Source organism: Ochotona curzoniae, unplaced genomic scaffold, assembly GCF_017591425.1.
Source record: "Ochotona curzoniae isolate NIBS_2020 unplaced genomic scaffold, NIBS_Ocur_1.0 scaffold_4506, whole genome shotgun sequence".
Lineage (NCBI taxonomy): Eukaryota > Metazoa > Chordata > Mammalia > Lagomorpha > Ochotonidae > Ochotona > Ochotona curzoniae.
In genome coordinates, this window is record NW_024467119.1 from 69,742,758 (window position 1) to 69,759,146 (window position 16,389).

Sequence of the window (16,389 nt, forward strand, 5' to 3'; positions counted from 1 at the left end):
CTATGCTATCTCACCAGGCCCAGTGGCAGTATTTTATCTCAATTTTAATTTTAAATTTTTACCAAAGTGAGAAAGCATATAATGATTCTGCCTAGATTTGGCTAAACGCTATAAAATTTATGAAGAAAGCTGCTACCAGCGTAGTAGTAGTGTGAATAATGAAAGGGGCTGATTTAACACAGTCAAGAACATGTACGGTCAGAATCATTACGTGAAAATGGTTATTGCTTTTTAAAATTATCTATTTTCTAGACTTAAATTTTAAACTCAATTTTACCTGTTTGCTAGAATCTCTGATTAGAGCAATGTTATGATTCATTTGAAAATGTTTGGCACTAATCTCGCATCTGGCATTTCTTCTTCCATTGTGATAAATTGCACCAGATTATTCATGAGTTATGACTCTAATTAGGTTCAAATCTAATTGGTCAATATTCAAGTTATCCGGAGGGGTCAAGGTTGTAAGCTGTTTGATGTTTGTGTTCTGCTGCAAAATTCTTGAATCCATACAAACATGGGCAGCACTGGTCTTTTCTGTGACCCAAATTTCAAAAAAGAAATCTGAATTGTTCTTTCATTTATCCACAATACTATGCTCATTCAAAGTGATGTTTTGTATGCTTTTTTCAAGCTGTATCAGTGTAGGTCTTCCTGAAACAGAAGCCAATTGGCATGATGTAATTAGTGATTTGAAAAGAATTGAAGATCTTATACAAGTGAGTATTCATTGTCCATAACGTCGTTGCTACAATTTCTATGACATGTCTCTTCTCATGTCTTCTGTCACTTTTTGTTTCTAAGATTTATTTATTGGAAAGTCAGATATACAGAGAGGAGGAGAGACAGAGAGGAAGATCTTCCCTCCGATGATTCACTCCCCAAGTGAGCGTGACGGCCGTTGCTATGCCGATCTGAAGCCAGGATACAGGAATTTCTTCCAGGTATCACACACGGGTGCAGAGTCCCAAGGCTTTGGGCCATCCTCGACTGCTTTCCCAGGACACAGGCAGGGAGCTGGATGGGAAGTGGAGCTGCTGGGATTAGAACTGGCGCCCATATGGGATCCCGGCACGTTCAAGGCGAGGACTTTAGCCCGTCTTCTGTCACTTTTAATGAGATCTCATTGAATCAATATTTTTGTGAAAATGCATGAGCTCTCTGAGGCCTCAAAAATATTTTGCTTACCATCGAAAATTTTTAATTTGTTAAAACTACCCCCTAAGTTGTCTACCCTAATGAGCTCTCTGGTCTTCACCGATAAGGAACTGGAGAGGTTAGTGGCAGCTTCACAGGGAGCGACCCCATCTAGGAAAGCACTTACTCCATTGGGAATCTGATAGAATCACTGGTAAGACAAAGTGAGAGAGAAAGAAGGAGAGAAGGATTTCCACTAAAAATCATGACCTGGAGAGTTACCTTTTATCCCTGGTGGCCAGGCTCCCATCCTCTATTTAGAGAAATCCAATATCCTTGCTTGGAAAAGTACCTCTTACCACAGTAGCTGAAACCAATATGTGAGAGCCCAAAGCATACCAAACACTGCTCCAAAGATTGTGAAAACTTCACTGTCATTGGAATCACAGTATATAAAAATAGGTCAAAAATTGCGTATGAAATCCAAAGAGGCTGTTTATAAAAATGGAAGATTTAGATCATCGCCAAAATGGCAGGATACAATTCAAACTCAGCCCAGTAAGGAGCAGAAAAGTTATAACCTGAATAAGAAAGCCAATCAGCAACGTCCAGATCAAGGTGGACCATATGTTGGAATTATCAGACATTTGAAAGCAGTTATTAAAACATAGTTCAAAAATGATTAAAAATTCATTTGAAACCTATGAAGGAGGGAAACCTTAGTAGAGAAATAGAACATGTAAATGGAGCCAAATGGAACTTGAAGAAGGGAACAATTTGTAACCATAAGCATTGAAAGTAAATGTTAATTATCAGAATAACTTTTATAAAGGAAAATTATTTACATGAAAGATGAATAGCTGCATAGAAAACTGTAAAAAGGCGCAGAGATCTTGGAGACAATAATCAAAATTTCCATTATTAATTATCACAGATGGGAGAGAGTGTATCAAGTAAAAGTTGGAGCTGGGCAGAGTTCATCAGAGAACCTAACTTAGTTACTTTAGGGATGAGAAACTCACATCAAGTATGGTGGTTAGACCAGGTGAGACTAAAGGATCAGAGGATAAATCATAGTGTAGTTACCATTACCAGCACAGCATGAACAGGTTTGCAGACGGTGTGATGTGCAATTGAGAAAAGAAAAAATGAGACAGACACAAGATCAAGACTGCGAAAGTAGGTGACAAGAGGAAAGCCCCTTCTCTGAGGAAGGAGTTCGAACTAGAAGGCTGACTGCCTCAGTTTTTTCTCAAATGCTTAGGGAGTCCAATTACAAGAATTCATATGGCACAAATGTTGATAGCTACATATTGATGATAAACAGCCAATGCTTGATGATCAGGAAGCAACAGTGTGGCCCAAGTCAGTACATGACTCAAGGATATATTAAAGTACACAGACCTTTGTCGTCCGTCATTATCCAACTGTGGACCCTCACCTGCAGACTTTAACCTCAGTCTTGGACGTTTGCCCATCCGTGGGACGTTACCCTCAATTTAACCTCTGTCTCTGACACCTGAACTCTGTGAACTCAAGATTCCAGACGCAGTCTGTCCTTTTGTTGTTTTTTTTTTTCACCAACTGCCTGTGGCATAGTGAAATGAATAATGTCTTCCCTCTAACTTCCAATCCAATATTCCCTTTTCACCTAGAAGTTCAAATTATGATCTCATTTGGAAGTAGCACATTTTCAGCTATAATTAATGAAGATGAAGTCATCTTAGAATAGGGTGGCCTTTAAATTCAACGACTAATGTCTTTATATAAAAAAGAAGAAGACCCAGAGAAACTCATAAGAAAGAATGTTGTGGACAGATAGAAACAGCTGTGGAATGATGCATCCCCCTGCTCAGGAAAGTCAGGGCTTGCCAAGTGTCACCAGCAGCATGGAGAAGACAAGGGATGGTTCTCTCCTAGAGCATTCCGAATCAGCGTGGCTCCACCAGCGTTTTGATTTTGTTCCTCTTTTCTTTAGAGTCATATACGAATAAGATTGTGTTATTGCAGACCATTCAGTTTGTGATATTTTATATGTATCTTGCAAACTAATATAAATGCACATATTGATTTAAAACAATAGCTGTATTTATGTCAGGTTTAACAAATAAAAAATCAAATAAAATTACTAGAGGCAGGAGTAACATTATGTAATAATGCAAGAAAGATCTAAGAAAAAAATAATGATTCTGAATTCATATGCACCAAACAACAGTATCTAAGTTTGTGATGCAAAAAGTAACATAACAGGATAAAAAAGAAAAACTCATAATCACAATTGAAAACTGTTTCCACCTATATAATTAAAAGAGCTATGATAAAGCAAACATAAAGGTTGTAGATAATCATTAAATAGCTATGCAACAAGATATAATTTACTAAATGAAGCACTTCTTCAACAGTAACAGGACATTGTTTTAAACATGCATAGAACAGTGATGAGGTCTGAACTCAAATTTTGAAAACTTAACAGAATTTGAATTATACAGAATATGTTCTCAGGCTACTTGGAATCAAACTGGAAATTGTTAACATAATAGGAATATCTTAAATGTGGAAATTAAAGAATCTAATTCTAAATAAGCAGTGATCCAAAAAATCATAAATTTATATGCCTCTGAAGCAATATTGAGAGGAACCTTTAAAAAAACGCATTATGACACTAGGAAAGGACAAAGGCATCAATTCAGTAATCTGACCACCTGAAGAAACTAGAAAAATCAGAAACCCAACATAACCAATAGAAAGGAAATGATTTGTAACAGAAATGAATAAGTTAAAAATAAAATCAAAATCGGTAAAACAACACAAAAACACAGTAAAACACAAAGCTGGCTACATATAAAGATCAATAAAACTGTTAGACTTTCAGGAAGACTGATATAGCTAGGGGATGAAACTAGAGATTATTTTTATAGGATTAACAAAGCTAAGAAGGAAATAAAATAATATACAATGGTAAACTCACAAATATGACAACTTAGAGGAAATGAGCCTAAGAATATTACTGTATTTTTAGATGCATTCTTAGAAGAGAGAAATCGAAATGAGGATGTTGGGGGCAATTTTACCGGTGTTCTCCAAAAAGAGATGGGTATGGATACAGGGATAGAAGACCCCATGAAAATGGCAAAAGAAGGTGGCCACACATTAGAGAGGTTTCAGCAGAAACCAACCCTCAATGTCAGACATCTAGTCTTCAGAATATAAGAAAATTATTTTATGTAAGCCAGCCAGTCTCTGGTACTTTGTTAAGATATCGCTAAACAAGTATATCAGCCATTCAAGATAAAATTTCTCTGCAAAGCAGAAACAAGGAGAACCTCCTCAATTTTGGTAACAACAACAAAAATTACCAGAAATCCCACAACTACAATACTTCAGTGGTGAGTGTAACACTGGATGCTATTACTCTAGCAATGGAAGCAAGCCTTGCATGTCATTCTCACCATTTTGTTCAGCATGGCATTGAAATTTAGCAAATCAATACAGGGAAAAAATGAGTGAAGGAAAAATAAATAAATAAAATACGCATACAGGGCCCGGCGCGGTGGCGCAAGTGGTTGAGTCCTCGCCTTGCACGCCCGGGATCCCATATGGGCGCCGGTTCTAATCCCGGCAGCCCCGCTTCCCTTCCAGCTCCCTGCCTGTGGCCCGGGAAAGCAGTCGAGGACAGCCCAAAGCTTTGGGAGCCTGCACCCGCGTGGGAGACCCAGAAGAGGCTCCTGGCTTTGGATCTGCATAGTATCGGCCCGTTGCGGCTCACTTGGGGAGTGAATCATCGGATGGAAGATCTTCCTCTCTGTCTCTCCTCTCTGTATATCTGCCTTTCCAATAAAAAAATAATAAAAATAAATCTTTAAAAAAAATACGCATACAGATTGGAAAGGAAAGCCATGTAGGTTTTATTTTCTTTTTTTTTTGAAATTGATCAAAGCTGCATATATTTTATTTATGTGATGCAAATTAAAGTCCCAGGCAGAGCTATGGAAAAAAAATTTAGATAATCAGTAATTGCCAAAGGTTAGAAGTCTAAATGTATTGTATTATGCACTGTTAGTGAACGTGTGTCGCTATACATTTGTTAAGATATAGAATAAATGACATGAAAAAGAGCACTGTAGACTTAAGTTACCAATATTGACTCACTGATTGTAACTAGTGCACTGCAATAATTAAAATAATAAAAGAAGAGAAGACCAGGGGAAGGGCCAAGAGTATGTGAGAGTACTAAATTTCAGGGTTTTTTTCTTGGTAAATGCACAGCTTCTCAAATGGGGGTATTTTAAAATCTAAGCATCTTACATGATTCCTTTTATATAACATTACTGGCATAACAAAATCACAGGAACGGAAAAGAGAGAAGGGGTATCCAGTGGTTAGCAAGGTAAGGTGGTGATGGTCAGATGTGTGGAGAGAATGATGGGTTTTTCTATAAAAGAGTAGCAGGAAGAACCTCATGGTGATGGAATCGCCCCAGCTGGTGAAACGGCACAGAATCATGCATGCCCATACTCACTATTCTGTGCTTGTAACTGCTCTGGCTATAATAGCATACTGTGGTTTTTCAAGGTACTGTAACCAGGAAACATGATGAAAGGTACTCAGGATCTTTGTATTTTCTCTTACAAACAATGTGAATCAAAAATTGACACCAGAAATTTAATTTTGAAAATTCAAGTTACTGTTGTAGTTTGTTCTCATGTTCTCCAAAACAAGCCATAAACTTTAATGTTGTTGAATTCTGTTTCCTTTCAGTCTACCCATATTGATGCTACTTTATATACTGAGAGTGATGCTCATGTAAGTATAGTATGTTATTCAAAATTACTGTGCTTTCCAACATTGAAAAGTTTGACATGCATGTTTTTATAATAAATGGAGTATGTGTGGTTAAAACTTTAGGATATATTACAAATATTTATTTGCTAGAAAGAGACTGAGCAAGGTATTTCATTTACTGGTTCATGCTCCAGATGTCCGTGACAACTTAGAGTCAGGCAAAATCAGGAGCCAGTAATTCCATCCAGGTTAACTATGTGGGTGACAGGAAGCCAACTCGTTGACCCATCATTTGCTACCTTGGAGGATGTGCTCTAGCATGAAGCTAGAAACAGAGAGAAGGAAACTTGGGCCTGGGCACTCCAATGTGGAACACAGACATTCTATGTGGCATCATAATTACTAGGGGAAAGGCTTACTCCTATATTTAATTTCTCTAACTTTTCGTATGTTCTTACATGATCAATAGATTTTCTAAGTGATTGTTCAGGTTGTGTGACTTCGGGACAAAAGCTTAATAAATGCAACTTTTGTAATGTTGCCAAATCAAAATACAAAGAAAGTCCCCTTCATCAATGTCAAACCAAATTTATTATACATTTTATGATGTAGTTAGAGCTTGATGAAATTAGACACAAGAATTTGGTTAACTGATTCGATTTAAAGGATCTAGCATAACAGTTATTCCCAGTGCGGTAGTATGTCAGCCCCTCTAATTGTATCTTCTGCAAATTGCTTACAGGCATCCATGCTCCTCATTTTCCAGGATCTCTACATTTGTCAGAAAAGATTTCTGACTAAGTGTTCTATATGTGAGAAAAGAAACATAATCCACAAACCTGGTCAAAATTCAAAAACAACCTTAAGTATGTCCCGTTAGCATGATGGCATTGCCTACGGAAATAGGATGATAGTCATGTTACTTATCATTTCTCTCTGGATTGTTACTAAAACCAAGAAAACAAGCTATGTTGTGTGTGTTCAACATCATATTTTCCCTTGGTTAATCTTCAATTAGAATTTCTCTGAAATAGAAAACCTTGTCTTCACTCATATTTTCCACGCGTTGCAACAAAGCCACATCCATCAAGGAGAAAAAAGCAGAAAATCACAAGGGAATTGCAGTTTCATGTAGCAATTCCTTCCCTCTTCTGGCCTCAGCATATTTTATGCTTTTTTTTTCATTTTTTCAAGCTGAAAGAAGTTAACCACAAACACTCAGCAGTTTGAGTGTGTGTGCGTGCGTGCGTGTGTGTGTGTGCGCGCGCGCGTGTGTGCGTGTGTGTCTCTGTGTGCGTGCATGTGTGTGTGTCTCTGTGTGTTTTGCCCATGGGTTATAGAAGGAACTCAATATTGAAATTCACCGTTAAATACTAACTAGTCACTTCATCCTCAGTTAGCTTGGAAGTCACTCAATGCACCTGAACCTTAGTTTTGTAATTGCTAATATGGTGACAATATTTTTCTTTCCAACGTAAACAGCTGCTTTTGGGAATAAAGAGTATTACCAATGCTGGCACATAGATCTGCTCGTTCATTTAGTCTTCTGTTCAGTGAACGAGTATGGCCTGCAGCTGCTCAGGCACTACACAACACCTTGTGGACACTGTCCAGTCAGATTTTGATCAGCTTTCCACGTGTTCATTAAAAAAGCCCTTTTCTTCAAATTTAGGATTTTAAAAGAGCAATTGATGTGAGAAATGTACTTTTATAATAATCCTTGTAATAAGGTCAACTGTCTATAAAACTATATCTGCTTTAAGTTTTCCTATATATTTCTGGGAATCATGTTTTTGGAATTTGGGAACTAGCAGAAATAAGATTATTACTATTTAAAATACTAACAGTGTCTTATTTTTGAAATGTTCTTACAAATATCTGCATTAGTGTGTTGAGAGTCTAGGTGCTCAGTATCATTCTTTCCATAGGAAAAAAAAAGTGTTTAATAAGAAAAGATGTTCTGATCTGCTCTTTCCACATTTTCTAGTTTTGTGTTCTTCGTCCTGTGCAATATTGAGATTGTTTTGATTAACTTTATTGGTTGTTTTCATTTTTATTTCTACTCCAGAAGACAAAATTAAGCCGAATACTCATACAATTTGAAGGGCATTAGGTGTCTTTATAAAGGTCTTTGACTTTAAAACCATCAAATTTGCCTCACTGCAAAAATGAATGTTGGGAAGTTGTTTTTTTCAAAATGGTTCTCTATAATTTGTATTTGTAGCCCAATTGCAAAGTCACAGCGATGAAGTGCTTTCTCCTGGAGCTACGAGTTATTTCACATGAGTCCCGAGACATGGACATTAACGAGACGGTACAAAACCTTATCATTCTAGCCAACAGCAGTTTATCTTCTAAAGGGGTAAGTTTTCAAAAGGCTAGAAAGTGGCAAATCTCATCTTTTTACTTGATTGTGGGACATTATTAATGGACAAACAAACCTTTCTAAAGTGCACATAGATAGCAGAATTCAAATCTAGTGCAGTGACATCAAAAAGTGACACCTCTGCCAGTATACATACCATGCGAACTACTTGTGAATTTATTTGGTTAGCAAATATTTGCTAGATAGTATTGATTTCATGCTCTAGTGCTAGAGTCTTGATGGTGAGCCAGATAGGTCATTCACTTCAAGGTATTTACCATTAGGTGTAGCACACAAACAGAAATAAAATTATGTAATCAAGTGTTTAAAATCAAGTATAGTAGCTCACATTTATTGAGTTACTGTGATGTGTCAGACCCTATTCTTCAAGCTTTAACTGGATAATTCATTTAATCTTAACAATGCATATGTGGGGTAGTTATCCATACTTCTGGATGAAGGTCAAAGAAATTGAAGCACTGAGAACTTTGAGAGCACACAGACAGGAAAATAGCAATCCATGATTTTTACCCAGGAGGCTTCACTCCAGAGTCAGTTCCTTATTTCCTGAAAATATAAATCATGAGAAAGAATAATAAAATTTCACAGTTTAAATAACATTAGTTATATTCCAGGTAACATGGACATTGCAGTGTTCTGTGAAACCACTGGTGGCTCTTATGATAGTTGTATCATGAGCATGCAGACTCCCAGATGTAAAAGGCATTATGGCACACATGGCAGAACAGAAAACACCAAGAGTGATAGAAAGCAACTTTAAACAACAGCCAGTGCAAGCTGTACTGTAATTGGTGCAGAATTCATTTATACAACTGAACTTTAATGATGTTTCATAAATGAAAGGGATCAACTGTTGATCTTTAAAGACACAAATAAAAAAAAAGACAAAAATGACCAACTGTGAGGAATTAATAAGATTTTTAGTAGTATGGAATTTATCCTGAGATCTGAAGTAAATACGCAATCTTCAGACCTAAATTATAGCTTAAAAAAACAAGTGAGTGCCCAGTGCAATAACCTAGTTAGTGGCTGAATTCTTGCCTTGCATCCCCAAGATCCCATATGGGTGCTGGTTCCTATCCCAGCTGTTCCACTTCCCATCCAGCTCCCTACTTGTGGCCTGGGAAAGCAGTAGAGGATGACCCAAAGCCTTGGGACCCTGCCTCCATTTGGGAGACCCGGAATAAGCTCCTGGCTTTGGGATGGCTTAGCTTTGTCCATTTGCAACTACTTGGAGAATGAAACAGCAGGCAGAGGATCGTTCTCTCTGACACTCCTCTGTATATCCTCCTTTCCAATACAAAATAAAAATAAGTCTTGGGCCTGGCGCGGTGGCGCAGTGGTTAAGGTCCTTGCCTTGCACGCCCGGGATCCCATATTGGTGCCGGTTCTATCCCGGCAGCCTGCTTCCTTTCCAGCTCCCTGCCTGTGGCCCGGGAAAGCAGTTGAGGACGGCCCAAAGCTTTGGGACCCAGCACCCATGTGGGAGACCCAGAAGAGGCTCCTGGCTTCAGATTGGCATAGTATCGGCTGTTGCGCTCACTTGCGGAGTGAATCATCGGACAGAAGATCTTCCTCTCTGTCTCTCCTCTCTGTATATCTGCCTTTCCAATAAAAAAAATAATAAAAATGAATCTTTAAAAAATAAATAAATAAATAAATAAATCTTATCTGTTGTGCTCATGAAGAAAGTAAGAAAATTACTCCAACCCTGAAAAAGCATGGAAACTTCATATAATCTAACACATTGTATACCAGAAAACTTTCATTACTAACATAATGCTAATTACATTAAACATTATTCTATGTGCAGAGCAAAGCAAAACAATTTATAATGGACGTGACAACAAAATTAGGTCATGTAGTAAGTAATTCCCATTGATCAAGACACAGGATAAAAAAGAAATACAATCCTTTCTCATAGATAATCAGTAAGAAAATACTTAATTAGGCTGTTAATATATTAAGTGACAAAAAAAATAAGAAAAGAAAAAATGGGGACAGAAGTTTTAGTTTAGAGGAATATTAATTGATAAGATTAAATTTACCAAAATTGAGAGTTTGAGCTTTAAAATATCTACAATTTTGTGTTTTGGCAGAGAGGACCGAAATTGCGGAGACCCTGCGTCTATGGTGTCAGGAGGCTTTAAATTTCATAGTTTTCATTTATTTGTCCATTTGGTTGTTGTAGACAGATGAAGAGCGAGATCTTGCATCCACTGGTGTACTTCCCAAATGGTCTCAGTGGCCAGGATTGAGCCAGGCCAAAGCTTAGTCAGGAGCTTCTTCAGAGTCTCACATGTGTGCTCTGGAGCCCAAGCAACACTTGGGTCATCCTCTGCTGCTTTCTCAGGAACATCAGCCAGATACTGAATCAGGGTAGAGCGGCTTGGACTCAAGCCAGTGCACACCTGAGATGCTGGCTGGATTTTGTTTAGAAATCACCTTCTTTGTGATGTCACTGTTGCGGTCCATCTTTGACTTTAACATTTCCTGTTTCTCCCTTTGCAGATTCTACTTTCTGACCTATTACATATTTTACATAACAAGCATTGTTTTCTCCCACTAGAGTAATAGCTTTGCAAGGGCAGACTTTTTTTGTTTTCCAGTATGGAATCCCAATTCCCAGAAAAATGCCTTGCAGAGACTAAGGAATCAATACCTTGTCGTGGATTATCTCTGCATGACCTAGGGAGAGTGAGTCCTTGAGTGGATAACTCATGGCACTACCAGTGTGAAAACTTAATGTTCCTGTGACTGGTCACCCCATCATGGCAGTGTGGCCTGTGTCCTGGAGAGACAGGCAGGCCTGGAAGGCTGAGATGTCAAGGCTTTCCAAAGATGATGTTGATGGGGATGAATCACTTCAATTCTTTCTTCCTCCCTGATGTGATTACCTTCAGGCTCAAATAGGAAAGCCTTATATGAAAGATGACAGTGGTAGGCATTGAGTATGTGCTTGATAAATATTGTCGAATCTGAATTCCAAAAGCTTAATGGAGGTAAAATCTAATTTTGAATTTTGCTGACACAGCCCTCACAGTTCAGATGATCTCTAAAAAGTATATTCATGATTGCTGCATTCAAATATTCTTATTATTCATGAGTCTGTGTTTGAATTATAGCAATTTATAATACTGACTTAAGTGGTCCCACTGAGCCAAAATGACCAGATGATTATAATGTGCCTTGCCCCATGCTAAATGGTCGGGAAACAAAAATGTATAGCCTTTCCCTCCTAGAAGAGAGCATAGAAAATACTAGTAAAACTCTGTAATACATAATGCATGAGAAAGATCTGAACAAGGAATTCTGAAAAAGGCATGTGGAATCTGGCACCAGAAGCTCAGGGGTTCCCCAAAGGTTCAAACAAGCTTCCTGAAAGTAGGCAATGCCTGAACAAACTTACATATAAATAGCAGCATTTGGAATAAGAAAAAGTGTCAGGCAGAGGGAAAAACAAAGGCGACAAGACAGACGTCACCATCACGTACCATGGTGTGTACGTGATGTGCCTCCAACAGTACAGGCAGTGAAGGAAACTGAAAGAAGTAGAGAAGTGACAGCTCATGGAGAGCCTGTGTGCCATGTGGCCGGACAAGAAGTTGAACTTAATGCCAAGGATGCGAAATCACTGAAGGGCTTTAAATTCGTAGCCCATCGCCTAGCAGACACAGCTTTTTTTTTTTTGAATCTATCGTAGGAGGGAAAATAAAACACTGATATCTAATCTAACAGTTCTCCATTCTCATAGTTTTTCCTAATACGATACTTATTTGCAAAGTCTTTATGCCTCAAGAACCATAATATTTAAATAATGTGATTTCCCTAGAAAAGAAAGGGATGCTACATGCTACTCTAACTCTTGCTTTTTGCTTGGCAGAACGTAACAGAATCTGGGTGTAAAGAATGTGAGGAACTGGAAGAAAAAAGTATTACTGAATTTTTGCAGAGTTTCATCCACATTGTTCAAATGTTCATCAACTCTCCTTGATTGAGAAAGATTCTATGCAGTGTTTCCACTGTTGAGCAATGCGTTTCTGCTGATTGCAGGCAACCAAACACATTTCAAACAAGCTGCTAAAGCAAGTTTTCCAGCGAGAAGATGGGCAGGATCTTGGATTAAATGTTCTCCTGGAAATAAAAGGCAGAAAAATGACTTTTAATATCATAGTGACTATGAACTTTTTTCTTCAGACATAGTTTGCTAATCTGTTTTTAATTTATTAATTGTACATATTTTCCACATGATGAAGATGTTCAATAAAATTGTGTGTATATTTTATCATTTGAAGTTGTATTAATATTTTATCTCTTTTAGAAAAATAGAGGGCATCTATTAAAGGGTGATCGTTAAATTATGTAATAGCTGATGGGGCTGAGTACCAGTGCTGCAGGTCAACAGCTTTCATGGAATGCTCCTTCTGGGGTGGAACCACCAGCAAGGAATCCTCAGGGACCTCCTGGGAGTAGCACCAGAGAAGGCACTGACTACTGAGGAAGAAAAGAGGAGACACGCCTCAACCCTGATGCTTCACTTCAGAATATAGCTGTTGATACACAGAGCACTTGCCATGTAAGAAAATGCAATACATAGCATGGAATAGGAGGTATTAAATCATAGGTGCAAATAGCAATAGTAAGTAGAAGGAGATACAGAAAATTTATTGTTCCAAAATAATTTTATTTCATGCTTTCCAAATATGGAAATTTTATTTTCACATTATTTTTTGTCGTGTTTTTAGGATAAAATAAAATCTAATCTTTGGTGGGAGTCAATATTATGTAACAGAAAATAGTTGTAATTTCTGTATATAATGTGTTATAACTGTTATTTATAAGTATGTACTAAAATATGCACTAAGATTTGCTAAATTCTCTAGCTTTTCTATTTGTGCAGAGTAAGTAAATGCAGCAAATTTTCTGACTTTTCCAATTGAAATATTAAGGAACAGTTAATGTTCCCTTGTGCGATTAGAGTGAGGGAAGGAAAGCCATAATGCAATCATACTGTCAATGATATTTTATGGTGATCAATAGCTGTTTTGATTAGATAAGCACAAGCAGGCTTTAAATTTGGAGTGATCCTCAGTTCAGATTTATAATTATTTTCATGTCGTTATCTTAATGGCTTATTTTATTTGATCTCAGGAACCTCAAGTCATGGATCTACAATTTCTTAAAATATTCTTAGTTAGCTTAAGAATCAACAGTATAAAGCAATTTCAATTGTATTGTTCATACTTGCGCTTGATATTAGCCAAAAGGCTGAGAAGTGATCATACTTGTGCTTTTAACAAAATTAGCATTTTCTGCCTAAAAATCTTTCTTTTTGAGTCATCCTCTTTACTTGGCTTAATATCATTTGCCAAAAGAATACTGTGCTTATAATTCACTTGCTATCCTAAATGCTAAAAATATTTGCCATACATCACATGTAATAAGGAAAAGCGCAGCGATCATATACTTAACCCAAATAGTAAATCAAACTACCAAAACTGAAGGCTGAGGTCCACAGTCACAGTGATGAGTTGTACTCCTGCATTTTAATTTCAACTGAAGGACTGATACACAGGACAATATTATTTCTACACCATCCCTGATAATAAACAAATGACTAGAATCTAGAGAACAGGGGAAAGCAAACAGAACTAACACACAGTTTGTGGTTAAAAATTTAAAAGCCCAATTATAAGTCTAGCTTTATGTTTATGTCAGACAAATCAATAGGATTATTTTGTTTTGGAGCTATGCTTGCAAGAGGAGCTTATAGCTTTTGATGGGATAGTGTCTGTGGCCATCAAATCCAGTAGCTCATCAAGTTACTCTAATATACATGGTACCAAAATCAAATATTGTGATTTTTCTGCCTTCTGCATTCACTCAGCACAGAAATATTAGACAATGCCTCTGTAATTCTTCATCTGTGTTGCATAAAGTTTTGGTGCAAAGTCTCTGCAATCATAGGTAAACCATGGTTAGCATTTGCCTGCCATTTGTAAATATTTTGCCCAGAGGAAATCCCATTTCCATACAAAGCCAGTTCAGTATTCCTTGGAGTGTGCCTGATGACTGAATCATGTCCTCACAAAAGAACTTGGTGTGCAAGGTACAAATCAGCATCATGAAGTAGTCTCCTCACCATAATTACATACTCTGGCCTACATAAAATGGAAGAAAACAATGAATCATCAGCAAAGAGTCCTGCTTTCATCCTATATTTTATTTTTTAATCATGCATTTCAAAACAAGTTATCTATTGAAGCAGTTGAAGAGGAAATTGCTACACAGAAACAGAATTGAAAATTGTGATTTATTTTTTTACAGTGTCAAAACTTTCAGAATAATGCTCTCAAAGAATCCAGGATCTCCCTATAGCATATTTCTGTTCACGATGCCGCTAATCATTCTTTTCTTTCATGAAGAAATTCATTCACTCAATTATATTGCTACCATGTTTATTGAAAATCTGTGTGAACCTTATGCTTGGTGACACAGTAATTAGAGCTGTGCATGAGAAAGCCACATCCCTGCTGTCATGGATTGAACATCCACAGGACAATCCTACTGACAAATTTTGGTTTGAGCTACTTGCTACCTGCTTTCTGATGGGTACTAGGGGAGAATGCATAAAGGCAAAGACTAGAGATGTTTAAGTTGTTGGAATGAGAAAGTGATATCTGGGTTCAGCTATGATTTACAATAAGGATTTTATCCAGGGGGAAGTGGGAATCAGAGCCACCTAGGAAAGGGACTACTCTGTAGCAGGGAGGGAAAGTCAAAGCGACCAGAAAGAGGGAGATGACTGAAAGGGGATATCTGCCAGGTGAGTATCAACTGCTCCCTAGATGCCAGGAGAGATTATTCTGAAACTGCGGAAGAGACAAGACTCCTACTCTGACATATACAGATTTTTAAATGGAGGCGTCAATGTTGTTGTCAAGAGGAAAAGCTGAAGTCAAAGCCTCCTTTCCTGTGAAGCACTGGTTCATAAAGTCACTCCTTATTAACCCTCCAACAAGCCATCGCTGCAGCCAGTGACTATTTCCCTCACAATGCAGTGACCAGTTCAAGCAGGTAATCACTACCCACAAACATCTTGGCAGTCTATGTGATTTGAGAAGTTGGCGTCATAAGGAATATACAAGTCCTGGGTCGGGGTTAAGTGTAGTCAGAATTGACCTATGACCCAAATTTCATTGCAAGGAAGGCTTCTTGGAAGAATGACTTCATGAATTGCTTTTCACTGAGAACTATTTGGTACTAAAGGAGGCCAATTAATTTCATCAAGAGGAACAGCATGGAGAAAGTCACAGAAGTGCCAGAAGTATACTCAGGGGAGTGATGACACACACAGTGCAGGCAAGGAAAGTGGAAAAAAGCAAGGTGTGTGGGTGGAGGAGGAGAAAACTTGGAAAGCACAATTAGGTTTCTTATAATTAGGGATTCACGGTGGTTTAATTATGCAAGGGCTTAAAAGATAAGAGAATTGATGGGTATAAGGAGAAGACGGGAAGAAGCAACGCTTTTGAGTAAGTGACAGCTAAGAGCCTAACATTGTGGTATCGGTTCTATCTGACAAGTGCTGTGTTTTCAAAGGTTTTTAAGATCATGATTATTAGCCAAGTTCATGTTGCTGGGCTTTGTTGAAATCAGTCCTCAGATGTATCTCTGGGTTGTTTTGTCTGAGGAAGCACCAGGATGATGGTCAGAGTAACGATGATCTCACCCTTTTATGCTTCTTTAATGCTAGCAAAGTACTGTTATTTATCTTATTATATTTGGTAAGCATTTCTGTCCGTCTTGGACAGAAAGAGTTCCAGAGGCTTGCAAACTTCTTATTTCCGTTACTGATGTGTCAAATTCAAAAATAAAAAGAATCCACCTGAAAGTTTTGTCTAGCCTCAGTTGAGTTTTTTTATGCCTTGTTGCCTTTTATATTTCTTCCCAAATAAGTACGAACATTATAATTGGGGTGGAAAATTATTTATTGTTTAAGAAATCTGGGCCCGGCGCGGTGGCGCAAGTGGTTAAAGGTCCTCGCCTTGCACACCCGGGATCCCATATGGGCGCCGGTTCTAATCCCG

General features: G+C 37.8%; 1 protein-coding gene across 1 annotated transcript in view; it reads left to right on the top strand.

The window, feature by feature from the left end:
* Nucleotides 1-12,487, top strand: part of IL15 (interleukin 15) — a 74,594-nt gene extending 62,107 nt beyond the window's left edge. The window contains exons 5-8 of the mRNA XM_040967108.1: nucleotides 632-716; nucleotides 5,893-5,937; nucleotides 8,141-8,278; nucleotides 12,186-12,487. Of these exons, the coding sequence (XP_040823042.1) occupies nucleotides 632-716; nucleotides 5,893-5,937; nucleotides 8,141-8,278; nucleotides 12,186-12,296 (379 nt within the window). The 3' untranslated portion in view covers nucleotides 12,297-12,487. The remainder of the gene's footprint in view (nucleotides 1-631; nucleotides 717-5,892; nucleotides 5,938-8,140; nucleotides 8,279-12,185) is intronic.
* Nucleotides 12,488-16,389: the final 3,902 nt, after the last annotated feature.